Genomic DNA, 23502 nt, shown 5'->3' with positions numbered 1-23502 from the left:
GCGCAGCCACATGGGAGAGCAGAGGGGGGAAAATCACATGTATTTTCCACATGGTGTGTGAGAGAGCGCACAGCAGGCAGTACTCTGGAAGCTGTAGTGAAGTAATGTTGCTGCTGCTGTTGATGCTGCTGCTGGTGGTGGTAGTGGTGGCGTACTCTGCGTGTCAGGCTCGGTGCTATTCTTAGCCTTCTTCCCTCCCTGTCCCATCCTGCAGTCAGTGGATCAGGTTACCGTACTGTGTGTGCTCTTCATCCATCCCAGATACGCTACAACGTGCACACACTCCTCAAACCCCCCCCCCCCCAACCCCCAAAAAACCGCTACACTCACGCAAGGCCACGCACTGAATCAGCCGCTCTGCTGTCAGGGCCAACATGCTCCAGCACTACAGGGAAATGGTTGTTATTGTTAGTCAGGAACCAGTGGAGTTAAAGTGCAGGAACACTAGGTTATAAATAAATAGAGACATCTGCTTCTCAGAAGGACAAGCAGTGCAGCCAGCACACTTAACGTAGTGCAGTCAGTGCATGTGGATATTTAGAAATAAAAAAAAATTGAGACCCATATTTTTCATCCCAAGTGGTTGTCACGTCCTGGTTTAAAGAGGATAATTTAGAAATTGTGATAAAATCAAATGATCATTTTCTTTACATTTTCAAGTCACATAATCTGAGAAGTAAGTTGACCTCCAGCCCTGATAGCCAGCACGTTTCGGTCATCCACTAAAACTGTTACAGCAGTGTGACAAGCAGCAGCCTAGCACGTTATATCAGCTATCCGGACAGAAGGCTGGTATATTTTAGAGCTGATATGACAAGCTGATTGACAGAAAACTAGAGTGTTAATCGACCAGTCATCTCGATTCTCAAGTAAGCTGCAGATTCTCTAATGTGAGGATTTGCTGCTTTTTTGTGTCATTGTATTCATAGTAAACTGAATATCTTTTTGGTTTAGGGCTGGTGGTGGGATAAAACTAGTATTTTTAAGATTCCTCGGGGTTAGGGAATTTAAAGTGTCAATTTTTTTTTACCATTTGCTGACATTTTGTAGACAAAATGATCAGTCGATTTAACTGATAAAATTATCTGTAGAAAAATAGATAATGAAAATGTATAATTTGCGGCAGTCCTGGTATTTTGTTTTTCTCTTCAGTGTTGCTTTCTTGGCTGCTGAATTATTTACCATATTGCTGATGTTGAGACAGAGGGAACCAGCCATCCTGTGTGTTTCTGGTGTCACATCTCTCTCTCTCTCTCTCTACTACAGTACATCTCTCAGCCTTTTTTCACAGCCGTGATTCTGCAGTTTGATAGTTTATTTCATTGGAATTAAGTGGGGTTAGGTAATTGTTGCTATCACTCAGACTTTTCACCGTACGAGATTTAATGCCAAACTAATCTAGGCTTTAGTCTCTGTGAACTGTAGTAGTCATCAAGGCAGGGTTTGATCTAGACTTGAAACAGCCCAAGGTTAATGGCAGAGCTTGCAGGGGCTTATGCAGCCCTGAGCTGCTCATGAAACGCAGTGAATGCGAATGCCAAACTGGCGAGTACCCAAATACCTCTGTAATTATAGTCACACCCTCCTCGCCTCGTCTCTGGGCCAGATTGGAGTCCTGTCAGCGTTTGTTTTCTGGTCTGGTCCCGGGCTGTCCATACCACTTTAATACCCCCGATACACAAGCCTCTTTACACCAACGTGTTCACTGTAGGCTGCTCAATTCTCCCTTTCAGCTGCCTGAATGACAATGCTGCTGCATACTGGCTACTGCTGACTAATGATGGACCTCTCACTGGTCTCGGTTGAACAGCAGGGCTGTGTGTTGGAAAAATGATACCTGTCAACACTGTGCTATTACTCAGGATCAGCAGAGGTTGTAAAGGTATCCGAAGAAACAAAATGTTGGATTCCTTTTTCGGGAGGCTGGTCGTCTTATTCGTGGTGATTTAGTGCTGAAAACAAGTATGACTGGATTCTGTCTGGAAAGGCAAATGGCATCTTCAAATGTGCCCTGATTTCTAATAAGATTAAATAATTTAATAGTCTTGATTCATATATTTTTAATCACAAAAAAATCTGATTAATCATGATTAATTGCTAATTTTGTAACACATTAAAATAACACGAAATAGGCTATATTAGGGCTATTATTTTCATTATTGTTAACTTGCTGATTTCTTTGTTAATCAATCAATAGTTTCATCTATAATTTGAGCAGAAAATTGTGAAAAGATTTCCTAATGTCCAAGATGATGTCCAATTGCTTGTTTTGTCCAACCAATAGTCCAAAGACCCAAAGAGTTTGTAATGTTATAAAACACAGAGTAGCAGTGAGTGTTCAATGTGTTGTGTTGGCTTAATAAAAGACTTTTTAACAGTGTATCTATTATCCAAGTAGCTGCTAATTAATTCTCTGTTGATCAACTGATTGTTTCAACTGTTAAAACAGCACTGTATTCAAAATCTATACATTACAAAGATCACAAGGAGTCCCATATTTTAAGGAAAACCAGGTTTAATTGGCAATTGATGGTGCTGTACAATAAATTTAAAAATATCAACCAAACAACAGGTTGCAGCAAAAGCAATTTCCTGCTCTTTTCTTATTGTGCCGCAGAACAGTCGACCTGTTAATACCTCTGTCTTGAGCGCTTTAGCTACTTAAACTAGTAAAACCTGTGGCTTTTACATAAATCCTCAATAAGCACATAATTGTCAAATATGAAGATGATGTGTATGAAATCCCAGAACGTGCCTTGATGTCTGGATTACTGCTGTTAATTGAAGACTTGCAGTCTGTGTTGGTCAATTAAGCTGCACTGTTGGTATGTTTTTGATTTTTAACCCATAGGAGTGAATTGATTTGTCATGGACTGAAATGTAGTACGTCTCCTTTGACTACAGTGTTAAATTGTGTTTTTTCTTTTTTACACAGGCTTGTTGGCACTCAGGCAATAAGCTCCATTTTTACTCCTCTTACTGTAACACTAATTTTGTTCCATTGAACCGTATGGCAGAGATTTAGATGAAAAGAGCAACCGTTTTAAATAGTCTTTTACCCATTTCGAAGGCATTTTTACGCATTAGGTGTTCTGTTTTCGGGTTGTCCGTCCCATTCTCGTGAACACGATACTTTAGGAACACCTTGACTGAATTTCTTCAAATTTGGCACCAATGTCCACTTGGACTCAAGGATGAACTGATTAGATTTTGGTGGTCAAAGGTCAAAGTCACTGTGACCTCACGTCCATCCCAATCTTGTGAACGTGATATCTCAGGAACGCCTTGAGGGAATTTCATTACATCTGGCATAGGCTTGGGCGGTATCTATTTTTTCATACCTTCCTGACATTTCACCGGGGTATACGGTATATGACGGTATTCATGTAATCCCTGCAACCACCTGACCCGTTATGTGAGCCAATCCGCACCGCCTGACCCGCAAAAATATGCGTCAGTCAACCACCCGAACCCAACCCGACCCGCAAACCGCCATCTGTGCAGAAAATATGCTATGAATATGAGCACTTAGGTGGAAGTACAAGGCAAAAATCAAGGGATAAAAACAATTAACACTGTCTCTTATCGTTCAACCGATACCACAGCGGAGAAACGGCCGAATAAATGCCAGGAACAAACTTACTGAAGGCCAGCAGATGAATATCAGCTCGAACAAGGAAAAGTCTTGCGAGTTTCATTCACCACAAACATAGCAAGACAGGAATATCTCATATTTTGGCTAAAATTTTTAGCGAAGTTATAAACTTTGATTCACTTCCTGCGGAGTCAGTGAGCAGAAATGTGGACAGCGCCACTCTGCCTTTGCAACCCACATTGTAGTTGGAGGTACATGCTGCCTTCAAGTGCTCCATGTAAACTCCAGGTGTACTCAGAGTCTGACCGTTTTGAAAATCATACCTTTGGGATTTCTAAATATCCTGGTATACCGTGATACTGCCCAAACCTAATCTGTCACAAATGTCCACTTGGACTCAAGGACGAACTGATTTTAGAATTTGGTGGTCAGAGGTCACTGTGACCTCACAGAACACCTTTTTTTTGGCCATAACTCAATAATTCATATGCTGATTATGACAAACTTGTCTAATGGGATAAAATGAAGGAGTGAAGACAGTTTAGATCCAAAAGGTCAAAGGTCAACTTCACTGCCCACCTTGAAACTGTGGTGATTGTTATAGATCTTCTGTGCTGCGGAGTTGAAGATGTGTGTGTGTGTGTGTGTGTGTGAGAAGCATCAGCGTTTTAGAATTTGTAGCTTCTTTGCAGCGACATCCTTATCTGAAGCATCATCTACTGTCTTCACTACAACTTTGTGTTCTATCAGAATCAGCATTATTGGCCAAACATGTGAACACGTACAAGGAAAATACACTTAATGTCTCTTATTAAATTCCTTCAAAGTCTTCACTACAAATATTATGTGAGTCTGTGAAGCAGCACTTCTAGTTTATATCTGAAGTTGGTTAGATTTGCCAAACCACTTGCTAAACATGCATGTATTGCACATAAGGTAATGCGGTGTAGAGCCTAATCTTGCAAGATTATTGCTTTACAGTCCCTGCCGTAGCCACAAAGACTTTAATGACAGGATGATTGCCTACACAGATATAAACAGTACGTGTAGATGTACTTTTTGGATGCATGTCAAGGTGAAATGGATTTTGAGGTTGACATGTTTTTAAGAAGTATATCATTTTCAAGCAAAAAAAAAACAAACAAACATTTAATTGTTCCAGCTTCTTAAATGTGGGGAATTTTCTGCTTTTAAAGCATAAATGATTATTTGAGGAAGTAATGAGCAGAATCTAATGAAATAATCATTAGTTCCTGCTCTACTAATAATGGACCTTTCACCAGTATTGGTTTAGCAGCAAAGCTTGTCATCAGAGGATTGTGGTTGCCCTTGTCCTGTCAGTTTTGACCTCTTACATATATACTGTCCCACAGGGAAAACAAAAAAAAAATGTACATTCATTTTGAAATTGTGATTGTGACAAAAACTCATGATGTACCATGTAACAATTCCTTTTTTGCCAAAAGAAATAAACAATAGACCCAAGGACTGCAACAAACAATTATTTTACTGTTTGTTAATTTGCCAGTTTTTACTTAATCTATTAGTTTTTCAGGCTAATAAATGAAAATTATGAAAAATGCACATCACAAGTCCAAGGTTATATCATCAAATTGCTTTGTTTTGTCCGGTCAGGAGGCTACAACCCAAAGATATTTAATTTACTATCATAAAAGTCCAAGAAAATGCTAAAGATTCACATTCAAGAAGCTGGAACCACTTCAAATGACAAGCTAGGGACTCTCTAGGTTACTCACTGATTACGTACTAATTACTGATTAATAGAAATGACTAATCATTTCAGCACTAATCATTTCATGATTCATTTGGATACTTACTTTGGAGTTGTTTTCATGATATAATGTTGATTGCAGGCTTTTAAAACATTTAGTGATATAATCTGTCACAACATGCGTGTGGACGACTGTGATATGATACAGTCACACTCTTCATTGATTCAGCAAAAGTCGGTCAGAACTCGCCAACTAGTGTGAAACACTTTCTCACATCTTGACGTCCAAAACAACACCTGTCATTGACACATCTTGTCAGTCTAATTATTTCATCAAAACATCACATGTTGCCCGATAGAGGAAGCTGCTGATTGGAAGAAATCCCCCTCAATTGATGGGAAAATTTGTGCCACAGATAGTTAACCCCCCAGAAGAAGTCCAGTTTGCTGTGTGAATAAACATTATACTGACAAAACAGTCATGCGAGATATTTCCTTGTTAGATTAAATTCTTACCATATGAATTTTATAGAGAAGTTGTAATCGGCTGCGTATTGAGTTACGGGACTGCGCCAATCATCAGTGGATCTCAGATTTCTTAGTATAGAGAAAACTAGCAGGGCTTTTCATAAAGCCAAGAGATGCTATGTGTGCTATATCTGTAAAGTGTGTAAAAAGAAGCAAAGAAAGGTCAGTGAAAGCAAACGAGAAGAGGATCTTGTGACTGAAAAACGGCAAACTTCATGTGACAAGATATCTGACACATGCCATGTAGGCTCCTTGCGCATGTTCAGCCGAGTGTTATAACTTTCACCCATCACTGCAGGCACCCAGACTGCCCACATTGACTCCGCTGGGTGTGTTACTACACTGTCGAAAACCACATCAGAGAAAAGCTCGGTTATACTGATGAGTAGGTCATGGTGACAACATGTAAGGGGGACGTTTTCCTCTCAGAAACTTAAAGAGTCCCTAAAGCTGTGATTCATGCTGCCTCGTGTAGTTGTTTCCTGCCTACTTTTTTTTTTTTTTTTTTTTAAGGTCACCCTCAAGAAGTGGAATGGAAATTTCAATAAAAATCCCTGATTAGTGATCCACTCACAGCCTACATCCTGAAACACAGCTGAGTTACACTTTGTAACACAACTGTTTCATATGCTGACACTTCACTCCTCTCTGGGCTTACGTGACTTTTCTCTGCTTAGCTCTAGTTTCTTCTGTGATACAGAGGTTTGCTAATAGCCTAGCCTGTGTGAATTGTCATTTAATCGTTCTTGCCGATGCTACACACACACACACACAGCCTGTTTAGACAAAGTCAGAAAAAAAAAAAAACCCTCTGGACCATGATGTGGCAGAGTTGAAATCGTTCTCATTGCTGCTGCTTTCTGTCTCCAGGTGCATGATGAACCTACTGTGCTGTAGCTGTCACAGCTAGTCAGGTGCCGCACCATGGCCAAACCTGGGAGCGACAGAGATGGAGCCATGGTGGATAAGCAGGCGGGGAAGAAGGTACGTAAGCGCAGACTCGGTTATTATTTCTGAAGGTGACTTTTCAGCAAGAAGTGCAGAAAAAAAATCAGATCCCACGTCGAGGTTCAAAGTTCATTCTTGCTCTTGTTTGTAGTTTTTAATGTGGGTTTTTTTTAAACAAAAGCTCAGCCATTCATTGTAAAACTGATATGCAGAAGTGAATGCAATAAAAACACATTCAGGCAAAAACAATCAATCTGCCTTTTTTTTTTTTTTTTTTTACCACAAAGTTTTCAAAAGTTGAGAGGTCTTCTTTTTAAATTTGGAAACAGCAGTTGACTAAATTAACTATCTGTTGTGGGGCTTTCAATCCTATTGTGCCGTAGAATTGCAGATGTTTAAATTTCCATTTTTTTCTGAGCACTTAAAGAGAGGACCTTTCAACCAAATCGGCATAAAAGTTGAGGTTCAGACTTCTTTTCTTGATCTTGGAAACAAACACAGTCTCATCACATGTGACAGGTATTTGAGCGTTTCATTCGTTATTACTTCTGCTATGACAGGAAGTAAATATTGCTTGCGAGATATCGAACACAATAGTCGTAAATTTAGCAGCTCTGCTCTGTCACTGTCTGCACAAAGCAGATCGACTATTTGTCAAGATGCTTAGTGCTCAGTTTGAACTTCCCTTTTGTGCTGAATTATGTGTGAGCGTTTGCATTTGCTCTCTCTGCACGTTGTTGCACCTGACCACCTCTTGTTCTATCACAGTGACAAACGTTTGCATAAGTCTCTCCTTAATCTAAGAACTGCACGGTGAAAACGCTCATCTCCAAGTCAGTGAAACGTTTTGTAGATTATAGTTTCAGTTACAGTACAACCATCTGGGTGCTTGCAGTGCACGTCTGACTTCCTAGTAACGCTACTGGTTTCTTTGCCTGTGTGCATTAAAAGGTATATCACTCTTATGTTGATATCAATGCTGCAGCATCAAGCTAACATGATTTCTATCACATGTGATTCAGCAGTAATGTAACAATATAAATCTAGCGGGGAATCAACTTGAGATCCACCTTTCTCAATTCTTTTTTTTTCAAACTGTCACACCACTTAATCATATTCTTTCCATAAATGAGATGGCCAGCGTATGTCTGCTTTTGATTTTAAAGGCAGAAGTCACTCATATCTTTACTCGTCTCGACTTTCAACACCGGCAGACACTTCAGCTTTGCACAGCTGGCATATTGCTTCACTGAGATCAAAGGAGCACCACACTGCAGACATTTTCCTCCTGCCAGAAATGTATTTTACTGCACCAAAGCGCAGCTCACTAAAGTAATGGTATTGAAAAAAGCCTTTTTCTGCAGATCAGAGTGCAAGTGCTCGGTTACTGGAATTAGCAGACGTTGTGGTAATCCAGATATTATTGGTTTACTGTTTAGGCCTGTTGCAGCAGGCGATATCACTGATGGCATACGATGCACTGGAGTAATTTCCTCCTCACTGTCCTGAACATAATTTTTTTTAGCGTTTACTGATATCCGACTGGATATAACAGAAGGGACTGTGAAACAAATAGCAGCTGCAAGTGGGAGGGATCATGTGCAACGTCTTCTCATTTGTGAAGTGGGAGTTGTTGTGATTCAGCTTGATTGTGGCCCAGGCTTTGCTCACCAGAAGAAATGGCAACTAACTCCAGAGTTGCAGTACTTGTGTTTAGCATTAGCAGGGCTTTCCACAAGGATACGGAGTAGCCAGCCAGCCAGCCAGCCAGCCAGCCGGGGAGGTCTGAGGGCGTTTACCCCATTCTGATGCCTCTATTCTATCATATACACTGATCTTTGCATATTTTGATGAGTTTGCCTACCTGATTGTAAACATGTAGTGAATTATTGTAAAGAATTAGGCTTCTTGGCCCACACAGTCTGTAAATGGCTATTAATATTTAAAACCATGCCTTTCCTGACTGATGAGAACTTTTGCAATTAAAAATCATTAGACCTTATTTATTGTTTTTAATTTATTTAATGACACCTTCACTGTAAGGTTTATGTAAACATGCCACAATGATAGTTAATGTGATCATATATATAATACTGCAGGAAGTTCCATTACATGCTTTATTTTTAAAACATGATTTGGGGCATCTGACATTAAAAGGTCAGTGCCAAAAAATACAATAAGCGTTTGAAAGTGTAAAGTTCCAGTGTAAGGCTGAGCTTATATTTTCCTCATATGACACAGGCCTGTTACTTTGACAACATTTCCTGTTTTAAGTGTGTGTTTGCAGTGCGTCTTAGAGATGACTCTGTTGTAAAAAAAAACACATTGTAAATAAATAAAGATGATTCATTCATTTGTTCATGTATTAAGCCCATAAACTGTCTGTGTGGTTTTCATGGGAAATGCCACGCTGTCAGTGGACTGTTTAATACTTACTGTGCAATCATCAAGTCGTTGCCACCTGTGTTTCCTGAAGTAGCCCGTCTAATGAGGATGTCCCCTGTCTGTGCAATCAGTGCAGTTCTTCATGTATTTTGTCATCAATTATTTTGCACATATTTTGTCAAACACACACACATACATTCGCACAGAGCATGTGGAGGCTGACACACTCTATCATCATGCTCGCATTGTTTTGAAGCAGAGGTTAGTGGTCGTAAATGTACACACATAGTGAATCACAACTTGTTAATCTAAACTATTTTATTAGGATCAAAAATTAATATAATAAAGTAGCCGGCTGGACTTAGATGAGGTCAGCAGCCGGAGCTCATGGAAAGCTTTGGCATTAAGCCTCCTCCTCTTTATAGACAGGATTGTATTCAGGTAACGGTGGTGACGTATAAAGTCTTGACTGAAGTATCGAGGTACATTTTTAGATCTGCAGAGTCTACTTTAGGCTTGGCAATTTTTGTTTTATGTGTTTTTAAACGCTCAGGATGTTGCTAGCTTTGTGTTGTCTTAATCGTGTTTATCTCAACATAAAATATGAAAAACTGAGAGTAAAGGAAAGCTCGTCTGCCTCAACGCTTTCAGTTGTAACTGTAAAGAAGCCATTAATAAATCTGTCGACATTTAACAGTGTTCTCTGAGTGCAACATGTGCTAAATTCTCACACTGCAACAAGCATAACACCATTTAAATAGACTTCTTTCTCTTCTGTTTTTTCTTCTGTTCTTTTTTTTTTTTATCTTTGTGTGAAAAATATAGTCACTCCTGATCTTTTACTCTTCACTTGTCAAAGACTTCACCTTGGGAATAAGATATTTGTGAGTAATGCTGGCAAACCTGCTGCTTCCAAAAACCCAAACGATATGTTGCAGAGATACAGCACAGCCTGTAATGTAATCATCTGTACTTTATGTTAGAGTCATGTTTTAGCAAGCCGAGGTCTCACTTGAAATACAACCCGCATGCTAAGCTCAACCCTTTTGTTGTCGAGCTGGTTAACAGAGCTTTTCAAATGAGGCCGCCTTGTTTTTTTTTCACTGTCACGACCGTATTGTTTACATATACAGACGCACGCTTACAAAACTCATAAATATGGCCACACCCTGCTGTGTTTGGCATTCCCAATTTCTTAAATGTTTTATTTTCTCTTCCTCTCTGACAGAGCAAAGATAAGTTGTCCCCTTTCACCAAAACTCCGAAGTTGGACCGGAGTGAATTGCTGGGAAAGGAAGGGAAAGTCAAGTCTTCCATGAAGCGCAAGCTCTCCTTCACTACCAGTCCGCCCCGGACAGAGGAGCGAGACTCAGACACTGGTAAGGACTGTTGCTGCTCCTCCCTGCTCCTCCTCCAGCAGCCATGCTGCTGGCATGCTGCCATGTCCTCACACCGCCCCCTGGTGGCCCGTTGTACAGTTTCTTCTGGGACTGTCTATAGGTCAAACGGTCTTGACTCGAGTGGCATCAGAATCAAAATCTGAACATGTTGATAAAGTTGTGGACTGTTGTGTTTAATAGCAACATATCAGCCAGGATGTTTTTTATGAGACTCAAGAAAAAGAGTAAATGGTGATCTATAGATAAGGAAACATCATTCTACATTTTTCTGTTTTGGTTGTTTAGATTTAAATGAAGATAAAAAATTTGGGCTCCGAACACTTTTTTTTTTTTTTTTTTTTTTTTTACGTAGGCTGCCCGCTAGTTCCTGATGCGTGGTCTTGTATTAAGTTAAAGGATAAAGCTTTTTAGCAATATTCTCTATTTTTCTTGTTTGATCTGACAGGTCAGTATTGTTAGCAGATCCCATGAAAAGACCAAAACCAACTATGAATTGATGCTACTAAAAAGTGTGTAGCTAAAGCCTGATATAGCTTATTACTCTGTGCCATAGACCTTCATGTTTGTAAAAAAAAACAAACAACAAAAACCTCTTTACAAAAACACATTTGGTTGCCTTACCGGTATACCAGATGACATTTTCCGTCATTATGATACTATAATGTGGTTTATTTCGGGTCTGTCCCACATACACTGTCCTGCTGCTTTAAATACTCATGAGAGCGTTTTGTATTAATCCACCGCGGAAAACAGCCTCCAACAAATGAACAATTTACTCCTGTTTGAGTAACGTCTGCTAAGAACCACAGGGCCCAGCTGTTACTAGGAAGTTACTGAGCCCTTTTTTTTTTTTTTTTTTTTTTTTTTCCGTCAAAGTGAAACAATATGAGCCACCTGTTTACGTCTTGAGTATGAGCTGATCTGAGTGCCACAGGGCAGGAAGTCTGAGAATACTGAGACAAGGACGAATGCCTGGCTTTGGTCTTTTTATGGAATTTGTTGAGATTAAAAACAACACGGAAAAACACCAGCCTGCAGTTATAAAACGTGTTATGATAACCGCTGTATTTGAGATTATACAAACTTCTTTGATTAGTCTGTCTCAATGAAGAAGGAGGACAAATCAGGGTCTGTCTCGAACCTTTCTGACATCCTGCAGACTTCTCAGTAACCTTCATTATGTTGAAGATGAAAGTGTCCAGCTTCTTGTTGGAGACATTGTGAACTAAAGTCTTGATGTTACCTCACAGACTTTTCTTTTTTGCTACCATGAATTTAGTTCACTGTATGTTTACCTCAAGATTTGAGAGGTAAAAATAGGTTAGTGTATCATCCAGCCATAATTGCAGTAAATGAAGTACTGTAATGCTTTTCACAGACTGCTTGAGGTCCCCGCAGATTCGCCTTCATCTCCCCTGTAGATCACATCTCGACGTAATGATTTTTTTATTGTGTGGTCCTGCGTCATCCTAACAGACAAGAACCCTCAATTTAAAATTCCCCGAGCATAATCTGTGTCGCACAGGTTATAAAACTAAACTAGCACGGAGGGCAGCTTTGCCTTTTCCGACGGCCGAGCGCCTCTCCGTGTCGAGTGGCCGCAGGAAGAAGGGGAAGCAATGACTCCGCTGACCACCTCGGATCGGATCTTCTCATGTCTCCTGTGTTGCCATGACTCATAATCTGTGCGTGGAGTGCGAGTCTGCCTTTGTGCCTGTCTGTATTTGAGTACTTGTGAGATGAGGAGGGTGTGAGAGAGTGAGCGTTAATGCAGTGCTTTCCCACCCCTCCACCCTCCCCTTGCTCTCCCCCTCCCTCCCTCCTCTCCTCTCCTCTCCTCTCCCTCCCCCTCCCCCCTCCCCATCCTCTCTGCTTTGCACTGTAGATGACTCAGACCCAGGCCAGTCGAGTGAGACCTGGGGAGAGAGATTAGTGCCTCCCTGCAGGATATACGCAGGTAATCGCTGCAGCCCGATCCTCAGCCCCTGTGTCCTCTACAAGTCACGTCACCCACTTGCGCTGCCATGCTGCTTTAAACGCACATACACACATGCACGTGTGTGTGTTATTTATTTATTTATTTTTTTCCCACCCTGCATCTCCCCCTGTTACAGCTCACGCATGTCTTATGTTTTGTAACAACCGACCGACGGAGACGGTGGGGGGGGGGGGAGGGAGGGCGTGAGGAGTGCCGCTCACACTTGGCTGGCTTAAGAGAATGCTGTCTTTTTTAGGGTCCCCTTTTAAAAACAAAAACCTCATGCTTGTCATCTGTTTCTCTGCGTTCCCAACAGATACAAGGGGAGGAAGAAAAACGGTGTCACTGTGATGATTTAAATTGCTGTTTGAAAAATAAACCCTTCTTTTTGTGGACTGTTTTTTTAAATCTTTCTCGGTTTCGTTGCAGATAAAGATGGACCAGACAAGAAGAAGGTGAAAAAGGAGGCTGGGGGCAAGAAGTCCCAGGCTCCCAACCTTTTGTTTGGGTATCCTCTGTCAGAGCGCAAACAGATGGCTCTCCTAATGCAGATGACTGCCAACAGTCCAGGTTTGTGTGCCTGCCCTCTCACCTTAACCACATCCTCAAGATGGCTCAGAGTATATTTACTGTTGGATGACTCATGCTTCTGAGCATTTTGACAAGCATGCTCTCTAATATTTCAAGGTTGTTTGAGTAAAGGGCAAAGTCTAATATTTAATGTAACTGCTCCACTGGAAAGAAAGCACTTCTTTGTTATTTTATGAGATCTTTTCCTGTTGCCATCCAATATGTAACCGAGTAAGTTGGCTGACTTTTTCAGGCTCACAGTAAAACCAGGCTCACTAGTAACTTGCTCATTAAAGGAATAGTTCAACGTTTTTGAGAAACGCACTTTTTTCACTTTTGAGATTTAGATAAGAAGATCGATATCAGTCCGTTCAATATGAAGCTTGTGCCAGCAGCCGGTCAGCTGAGTTTAGCATCAAGACTGTAAACAGGAGGAAATAGTTTCCCTGGCTGTCCGAAGGGAATAACATCCACCTACCAGCACCTCCTAAAGCTCACTAAATAACACTTACATCCTGTGTTTTTAATCTGTATGAAACCAAGGTGTAAAAATAACAATTTGTGCTTTTTATGGGGTTATATGCAGGACTATTTCTTGGATTCGGTGCCTTCCTGGAGTCTTGTAATCATTGTGAGGTTGTGGCAGATTTGTTATCTTTAGACAAAGCCAGGAAGCTGTTTCCAATCTTATGTTAATCCAAGCTCACCAACTTCTGGCTGTAGCTTCATATTTACCTGAGAGACATGAGAGTAATCTCGCCTGACTCAACAAGAAAGCAAATAACTGTAATCTCCCAAAATGTTGAACTATTTCTTTTATACATACCCACTGAAATGCAAAGACAGACACATTGTTAGCATACGCTATCAGGTTCACAGAAAAAACAGTCTTCACTTTAGTTGCTCAATCTTGTGCCTTTTTCCAGGTAGTTATATCAAACTGTGGCAGGCTTTTGCTTTAAGCATCAATTAAGTGCTTCTCTCTCTGCCCGTAACCAGACTCAACTCCCAGTCACCCCTCACAAACGACCCCTGTGCAAAAGAAAGTCCCGAGTAGTGCCTCGTCTCGACAGAAGGACAAGGTCAACAAGAGGAACGAGCGAGGGGAGACTCCCCTTCACATGGCAGCCATCCGGGGAGACGCCAAGCAAGTTAAAGAGCTCATTAGCCTGGGAGCTGATGTCAACGTCAAAGACTTTGCAGGTACGATGCCCCGAGAGGAGGTCATTTAACTGCTTTCATCATGGCTCAATGGTAGCTCTTAATGACATAACAGCTGCTGATTTAAAGGCGATATCTCCATGATGAGATAACAAAAGCACTGTGCAATTACTACATTCCTCTTTATTTGTCCTATTACTGTTATTAATTGTATTTTTCTTTGACTGATCTCTCAGCTGTCTCGTTTCTGTCCTCACCAGGTTGGACTCCTCTTCATGAAGCCTGTAATCTCGGTTACTACGATGTGGCCAAAGTCTTAATAGCAGCAGGTGCAGAGGTGAACACGCAGGGTCTGGATGACGACACGCCGCTCCATGATGCTTCCAGCAGCGGGCATAAAGATGTAAGAGCTTAACTTTAAATTTGTTTTGTAGTAATAACGTATGGCATGAAAGTAAATTGCACATAGAAACTCTGATTAAGGTCTGAAATTGTTACAGAATAGATTAAGAAAAACGACGTTCCAGTGTGTGTATGTCAAAGAATGTTATGTAGACATTTTGGCATTTGATGATAATAATTGTTTTAAAGAATAATCTTGAGCTATAGAGTGATATGGTTTGGATTTACATGTCAGCCATGAGTACTTTACATACTTCACAAAGGACATTTTGCTAAGACTGCCTACCTATTCACCACCTGTAAGTCACCATATTTAGCATAACATTTGATAAATTGTTTATAACACACTATAGTGTTGTTATTAGCACATAGAAGTGTTAATTCATGTATTTGTCACCAAATATAACTCCTCATGTGTGCACCTTTTTAAGTGAAGGGTGGTGTATAAACAGACAATGAATGACAATATAGTAAAACACAGATGTAATAAAATAAAATGTCTTCAATGTAAATGTCCTTTATATCTGCCTACAACTACAGTAGGGTGTTATTAAATGTCTGTATACGGCTTATAAATGCTAAATATGGGGAGTTGTGTTACCAAGATTTACACATTTACCATCATGATTGTGTGCACAATAGCGCAACAATACAAAGCCGTGTCATTGCATTTAAAAAAAAGTTTGATTGCAGTTGCTCTAAAGAACAATTTCAGATCAGTTTTGCTTAGATCTACTAGTCTTTGCTTTTGCCCTGTTTTTACTTTTGATTAAATTTGACTTTTTACAAATGCTGTACATTCTTACAATTTTTATGTTTGTCTTAAAACTTCTCCTTTTGTTTTATGTAGATTGTGAAACTACTACTACGCCACGGTGGTAATGCCTTCCAGGCCAACAAGCGCGGGGAGCGCCCGGTGGACGTGGCAGACTCTCAGGAGCTCGAACAGCTATTAAAGGGAGAGGTGTCACTGTCAGATCAAGATGACAGCTCTTCAGGTATGCAGAGGATGCTGTAGTGTTTTGGCTGACCTCCTGCTTACATTCACACATTAACATACTAATTTTAATGCAACAGGACGCTTCTGTCCGCTGTTCCACATAGCGTGATGTGTACATGAGTACTCACTATAGGTGAACCACATGGGGCTTAAAAGCAAATGTCAGCAATGTGTTGAGGGCTTTAGGACTTAAATCATGGAAGCTATAAGTTGTCACAGTGTTGGCAGTGTTTATATGCAGCACAGAGCATTTCATAATCATTCTTTCATCTTAAACAACTGTTTTGTATTGTACCATTTTTAAAAATGAATCTTATCTCCTCCGCAGAGTCTGAAGACCCACCATCTGTCAATCCATCCAGTGTGGATGACAACATGGAAGACTCTGATACTGAAAAGGATTCAGATGGCAAACCTGCCACGAAATCATCGTCGTCCGTGCCAGGGCTGGATGAGTACGAGTTCAAGGACGAGGAAGAGGAGGAGGATCTCAGTAAAGCCCTGAACGACAGACACATCCTCCGGAGGGAACTGCGACAGAGGGAGAAGGAGGAAAAAGATAGGAATCATGTGGCAGGAAAGCAAAGTGGCAAGGGGGATTCCTCCTCTAAATCCAAAAAGCAAAAGACTCCTCGAGTCCACTGCAGCTCTGATACCTCCAGCGACGAAATGGAGAGCCTTTCAGAGAAAAGGAACTCGCCCACCTGTTCTCAGAGTTCAGAGAGCCTCAAGGCAGACACGAGGTCTAAAAAGGACAATGCTGAGCAAAAGGACAAGGGCAAAGTTAAGAGGAAGAGCAAAAGCCAGAATAAAAACAAGGAAAACCAAGAGGATGGGAAAGAGAATAGCAAAACTTTAGTCCTCTCTCTCGCAACTGTGTCGGAGAGCACAGATAAAGGTCGGGAGGAGGACTCCTTCAAGATGTCTTTTAGTCCTAAAGACGACTCATCCGTCCACCTCTTCCATTTGTCATCCATCAAATCTCCCAAACTGAACCACAGCCTGACAGATAAACAAACACCACTTAAACAGGAAAACACTAAGATGTGTGTTTCCATCAGTGACAGCTCATGTCCGGTGGATGGTGTCAAGTACAACCACTACACAGACGCAGACTACTGCACTGAAGGCTCCAGCACCAAGGGGTGTAAGCACAAGGAGAAGAGCAAACATCAACAGAAAGACTCCAGTGTAGACGGGGACGACGGCCGTTCAAGCCCTTGCAAAGATGGTAACATCGGAAACAGTATAGACAGCACTGAAGGTGCCTTACGGAAGACCGATTTAGACGGCAAAGTAGTAAAGAAGCATAAACTTAAACATAAGGAGAAAGACAAACACAGGAGGGATTATGAGGCAGAGCGGAGCCGCCACAGGCAGAAGGAGGCCAGGAAAGACAGCCACAGGAATTTGGAGTTTGACAGAGAGTTCTGGAAAGAAAATTTTTTCAAAAGTGATGAGACCGATGAACCTCTGCCAGTGAAAAAGGAAGGTGAAGACAACGGCTCAGTTCAGAAGACCTCTGATTCCTCTCCTGTCAAGGATGAGAAAAACACAAAGGAGAAACACTCCAGCAGTAAGGAGAAGAGGCCGAGAGAGGAGCGAGAAAAAGACAAGGCCGTGAAAAAAGAGCGGAAGGAGGCTGCTGGTAAAGAGGAGAAGGTAAAGGATTCGAAGCCAAGTGAGCGTGACGAGAGAGTGGACTGCCACGGCTCAGGGCGGATTCCAGAGGAGCCGCTGCAGAGCAACAGCATGAAAGAAGAGACAGAGGAGAAACCCATAAGTGGGATCACAGCTGATCAAGAACAGCTGGAGCCCTCTGAGAAAGGCTCACGCGAGAAATCTGACAAGAGGCTCCCAGGAAAAGAGAAGGATTCTGAAAAAACAGAGAAAAGGCATCCTGACAAGGAAAAAAAGGTTAAAACGGAGCACTCTGACAAAGCAGAACCGCAGAATTCAGTGGATCGTTGGAAGGAAAAAGAGAGAACAGCCATTTCTTCCCACTCGCCGGGAGATAAAAACTACAAAGAGAATGAAAAACTGAAATCTTTATCCACAACAAAAAAGCATGAGGACAGCAGGAAAAATAAAGATAAGTTAGACAAACGGTCCGACAGAGAGAGGCAGGACAGAGATTATAGTGCTGGGGATCACAGAGAAAAGGATCGCACAAACTCTGATAAGAAAGGAAAACCTCTTGAGAAGACCACAGATCATAGTAAATCTGATCGCTCCAAAGAAAAGGACTGTGACAGGAAAAAGAGAGATAAAATAAAAGATGGGACTCTCTCCTCAAGTTCCAATCTGAAATTACTTTTAGAAGAGAAGAAGAGCTATCTGTCTGAGAGCAGCAAGTCCTTATCTACAAAATCAAAGGAGGAAGTTGTGAGAACACCGGAGAAGGAGCGTGACCGGAGAGACCGGGACAGAGATTCAGATAGACACAAGGACAAGGATAAAGACAGGCACAAAGACCGCTCCCAGCAGGCCAAGATCAGCAAGGCCAAACCCAACGAAACGGATGCAGATAAATCCAAATCAAAAGCCTCCCCTGCAACACGAGACACCAAGCCCAAAGAAAAAAGGCTTGTGAACGATGACTTGATGCAGACCAGCTTTGAGCGCATGCTCAGCCTGAAAGACCAGGAAATCGAGCAGTGGCATCGGAAACACCTCGAGAAAATCAAACAAAAAGAGCGAGAACGGCTTAAACAGCGACCTCTGGCGGACCCAGGGAAATCCAAGCCTAAAGACAGAACAAAGGCTGAACCATGCTTAAGCAAAGACCTCATGCGCTCGAAAAGCTCCGAAGCCTCTGATACCCATAGCAGAGAGAAACCCCTGAAGGACGGCACTAGCCCCAGAACAATGTCCCTGGATGGAAAGAGCCTGCCCTCTATCAGCGCAAAGGTCATGTCAGCCGTGGAAAACTGTCTGACCAGATCACCCCGGCCAGAGAGCGAACGCTGCGGCCTCATGTCCAGGTCAGTGTCCTTGGTTTCTGTCGCTAGCTCTGAGGATTCGTGTCAGGCCACAACATTAACACCCAGACACGTCGAGTACGACTCTGACATGAACCTGGAAGCCTCAGACTCGCAGCCCGCATTCCTCCAGTCTTCCCTCGTCATCCAAGCCACCAGATCGCCGTCTGTGCACGATAAAGATTGCAACAGTCTTCCAGATGTGCAGCAAACGAATCGGACGCTGCTGTCCGGCAGACATGAATCTCCTTACCTCAGGGCCATTCTGGACGAGGACGCCAACTCGTCGACTGAAGGTAAAGCTGTGGAAAATCTGCCAAAACCCAACCCGACTACGACCGCGGGAGAGGAGCTGAGAACAAGAGAGACCTCAGCAGAAACAGAAGAGAACCTCAGTGGTCAACAATATACGAATTCAGTTGCTGATTCAGTCGCGGAGAAAGAAGGGAGCACTCCTGGCTGCTTGACACCACAAATGCTAAACAAAGATCCTCCAAGTAAAAACCTCACGCTTCCACAGTCCAGCCTCTCACAATGTAGTGGTCCTCAACCTGGGTCAACAGAGCCGAAAGCTCCTCCCTCCTCTGAGCCTCCTGTTGTGAGGGAAGTCCAGTGTCCTGAGAATACGAATCCACAGGCAGAATGTCCCAACAAGGACTCCGATCTACCATCGACGCCTACAGCTTCTCTATCTGCTGAGCCGTCGGTGCTCACAAACACAAAAACCCTCCAGCAGAAGGAACCTCTCCCATCCCCTGCTGTGGAGAACTTGCAGCAGACGGAGTCGGGTACAGCACAGGTTTCTGACCATAAAGAGAAACTTGTGGAGAATGCTGATGGAGCAGAACAAGAACGCATGGAAAACGTCTCAGAAAGCTTGAGAACAGAGGAGATGGAAAGTCCTGTACCGTCCACCAGCGCACACATTCCCAGCTCCGCTGCAGGGGAGGCCTTGCCAGGCTGTAGCAAACCAAGCACCGAGTCCAGATGTTCTCAAGAAGATACGGATGTAAACAACTATGACTGCAAGAAATCAAAACCCTCTAGTGACACCGCCAGCCCGTCTCTTGATGCTCAGATGGAGAAAATGGACAGTATGCCCTGTGCGAGCCCCGAGCATAAAGCTGAAGAGACGTCTGATGTCCCACAAACCTCTGAGAACAACAGTGTTGCTGCTGTTTCTGTTACAACAGAGAGTTCCTCAGCTGAAAGCAGCCTGGGCGCAGAGAGCTCCTCCGAATCCAAATCAGAGTCCAACTCAGAGCCGATGGAGGTGACTCCCGCTGATGAGAAACCGGAGTCGTCTTCGAGCGGAGAGGAGCAGAGTCTGAGCTTCGTCCAACCGCCGCCACAGACCGACCTGAGCAGCAACGCCTCGGGGAGCTCCTCTCCACAATCTGCAGACCAGGAATCCGATTCCTCAGGCACCAAGATCAAGGTTCGCTCCACAGACGAGGACATGGACATCCACGTGCCCCACCCGCGCAAGAGGAAGATGCCGAAGGTGTCGAGCTCCCAGGCGTGCTCCACAACTCAACAGGATAAGGAGCGGGGCCAGCAGTCTCTAGCGGCTATAGTGGACTCTGTAAAGCTGGAGGAGATAGAGCCCTACCAGACGGAGAGGGCTAACCCGTACTACGAGTTCCTGCACATCAGGAAGAAGATCGAGGAGAAGCGCAAAGTGTTGTGCAGTGTCACGCCCCAGCCACCGCAGTATTATGACGAATACGTGACCTTCAACGGATCCTACCTGTTAGATGGGAACCCGCTCAGCAAGCTCTGTATTCCAACAGTGAGTTTCTCATCATTTCCTTTTGTATTTTGGTTAATAAGTGTTAAGAAAATCCTGCAGTGATGTGAAGAAACACTCATTATCCTGCAGTCTGTAGTAGGATTGAAGGTTTCCTATGATGTAGAAATGATTAATTCCTGTGAACGTCTCTTTTCCAGGAATCTCTTGCTTGATTTCTTTACTTTCTTAAAACAGGACTCCAGATATTTAATCATGAAATTATGTTTATTCAATTTATTTTACACTTTTATTAGAATATTTTTAGTAGAGCAACAATTCCTCTTAAAGTACACCATCTTTGACTTGGAAAAGAAAACACAATACAGACAACAGACAGTCATACGATCCTGTTTTTCAGCAAATCCTTTTTCAGTTTTATGTCCCAGTGGTTATATGGGATCACATGAGTATCTTTATAGAGCTGATCTGAGGTTTTTACTGCTCGCAGTGATTTTTGTCGGTTGTAACTTTAAAGCGATTTTCTTCATTCGATGCTCCACCTGTTGAGGAAGGAAGGAGGTCTTCATGTCCGATTAAGGCCCCTTTTTTTAAAACATCTACATAGTTAAATTCCACTTCATTCACTTAATCTAAGTAATACTCTATTGGCCCAAATATGAGATGACCCTGATTTTATAAGACGACTCCCCTCTTTCAGCACCTGTTTTTGGAAAAAGACTTTTTGCAGATACATCCCAGTATAGTCACATACTCGCTCTCTCTCCCGTCAGGCTCTCGGAAAAAAAATTATTTTCAGACTGTTTGTCTTTTTGAGCTCCTCATCATCTGTGACTGCAGTGATTGGCAAGCACGACAGATTCAGTCCTCGCCGTGTTTCTGCAGTAAAGACGTCAGAAGACACTTTGGACTCGTCGTTTTTCACTCGTCATGAATTTATTTCAGCCGCGGTCGAAACACGTGTTTGCACGAGGTCTCAGAAGCTCCTGCAGGTCAAACACTTTTAGAGGCGACTTATGCCAACAGACACACTATAAACAGACTTTAAGACACTCGCTAGCCTAGTAACATTAAGGTTACAAACAACCCATAATGCAACACTCCCTTCCCTGCAGGACGGTGCTTTCTCCATTCAAAAAGATTATATAATGATGAATGACAACCTTCACTTCAGGCCAATATGGTATTTTGCCTCCCAGATCAACTGTAAACTCATTTTTAGCATGAAAAGTCAAGTTTGGCAAAACTTCACATGAAATATCAGTTTCTCAATTCCCAGTTTTCAACCTTAGTCTGTAGATATTTGGACATTTTTGTTGTTTTCTCTCTACTCAAGGACATTAGGCTCAAAAAGAAAGTTTTAATTACTGACTTTAAGGTGAAAGTGTTGAAGATTAAGTTTTTTTATTACAGCTGATTGTATTTCCCGGCTCTCAATTCTCAACCTCCATTTTAAACCTCTCTGAGTCTCATAAGCAGGTCAGGAATCGATCACGTTAGGACGGCTAAAAATAGTTTTAAGTAAAATTTCAGTCATAGCAAAAGAAAACCAAATCGACAGTAAAAATACTTTGCTGGAACCGTCAAACCTGCATGATGGCTCCTCCAGACATCAGGCTGCAGCGTCGTTAAGTGTTTTTTGAACCTTCTCCATCTCCTCTCTGACAGATAACTCCACCTCCGTCATTACCCGAGCAGCTGAAGGAGATGTTCAAACAGCAAGAGGTCGTCCGTATGAAACTACGACTACAACACAGCATTGAAAGGGTTTGTACTTTTACTCTTGGGACTTTGTGTTTTTTAATTATCTGTCATGTTTAGGTTTTGGTTGAGTACCTTTTTGTTTTTAGACGTTTTTAATGCTGCTTGTTGAAGCTCAAATGGAACAAATTGTAAAAATACCTGAATCTCTGGTGTTCTGCCATTTTTATGACGACATTGAAGGGACATCAGTGCTTAAAATACACGCTGCAGATGTTCAGATTGGACTCAAAATGTTGATTGGAGCCGTTTTTCTTCCTTTCCCTGCCAGGAAAAGCTGATTGTTTCGAATGAGCAGGAAGTCTTACGAGTCCATTATCGGGCGGCAAGAACACTAGCCAATCAGACTCTGCCTTTCAGTGCCTGTACAGTTTTATTGGATGCTGAAGTGTACAACATGCCTCAAGACGTCCAGGTGAGTGTCACGGAGTCAACAGTCACATGTCACACTATAAACCTCTTTACCTCGGTGCCTTTTCAGTTGTTCATTGTGTCAGTTATTGATTCATTGTTTAAGTCATTTTCCAGCAAAAATGTTACATTTTTACCAGTTTAATCTTTTCAATTTTGAGTGTTTTCTGCTTTCTTTGTCTTATGTTACAATAAACTGTGAACATTTTGGTTTTTCTACTGATGGACGGACAATACAAGCCACCGTTTTCTAATTCTTTATAGATTCATCATGAAAATACTCGACAGAATAATTGACACTGAAAATAATCGTTAGTCGCAGTTTGACTGTTTGTTTCCAGTCATTTACTTAATGATGATTTTATTTAAATGTGTATAAATACTGTGTGTTTGTTTCACAGAGTGACGACGGCAAAACATCAGTCAGAGACCGATTCAACGCCAGACAGTTTATGTCGTGGTTACAGGATGTTGATGACAAGTTTGATAAATTGAAGGTAAAATCACTGTGATTCTTTTTTTTTTTTATTCTGGTCTGACTGGAATCCACTGTGTGTCTCGTAAAGAACGTCCAATAACATGTTTTTATATGAAATCCTGTAGTTTTTGTTTGTTTTTTTGTGTGTGTGTGTGTGTGTGTGCTGGAAAGAATTTACTATTTTTAGTGATTACGTCATGTTTATTTGTGGTTATTCATCCCTCAAAACTCAAGTTTCCTTTTCCTGAAACACCAAGGTTGCATCCCAGTGGCTAAATTAGATTAACGCACGCTCACTTCTGTGTCTGTGATCCAGCGCGCCGGTTTTCTTAATCAGTCTGTAACATGACGTGTTATCCAGTCAGAAAGTCACTGAATAGATCAACTTAGCCAAACTCCCTCTAAGGTTCCTACTCAAGTTG

General features: G+C 42.0%; 1 protein-coding gene across 3 annotated transcripts in view; it reads left to right on the top strand.

Annotated features, from left to right (window-relative positions):
• Positions 1-23502, top strand: part of ankrd12 (ankyrin repeat domain 12) — a 42016-nt gene that overhangs the window by 16412 nt on the left and 2102 nt on the right. For 2 of the 3 annotated variants that reach the window (XM_042428787.1, XM_042428788.1), the window contains exons 2-12: positions 6726-6839; positions 10417-10567; positions 12474-12545; positions 12996-13136; positions 14136-14339; positions 14558-14700; positions 15550-15697; positions 16028-20472; positions 22099-22197; positions 22463-22606; positions 23004-23099. In XM_042428787.1, coding sequence (XP_042284721.1) covers positions 6780-6839; positions 10417-10567; positions 12474-12545; positions 12996-13136; positions 14136-14339; positions 14558-14700; positions 15550-15697; positions 16028-20472; positions 22099-22197; positions 22463-22606; positions 23004-23099 — 5703 coding nt within the window. In that variant the 5' untranslated portion in view covers positions 6726-6779. The remainder of the gene's footprint in view (positions 1-6725; positions 6840-10416; positions 10568-12473; positions 12546-12995; positions 13137-14135; positions 14340-14557; positions 14701-15549; positions 15698-16027; positions 20473-22098; positions 22198-22462; positions 22607-23003; positions 23100-23502) is intronic. The other variant, XM_042428789.1, reaches the window with a different exon arrangement.

Source organism: Thunnus maccoyii, chromosome 12 (genome assembly GCF_910596095.1).
Source record: "Thunnus maccoyii chromosome 12, fThuMac1.1, whole genome shotgun sequence".
NCBI classification, from domain to species: Eukaryota; Metazoa; Chordata; class Actinopteri; order Scombriformes; family Scombridae; genus Thunnus; species Thunnus maccoyii.
The sequence above is the reverse complement of the archived record's forward strand: the minus strand, read 5'-3'. Positions and strand labels throughout refer to the sequence as shown.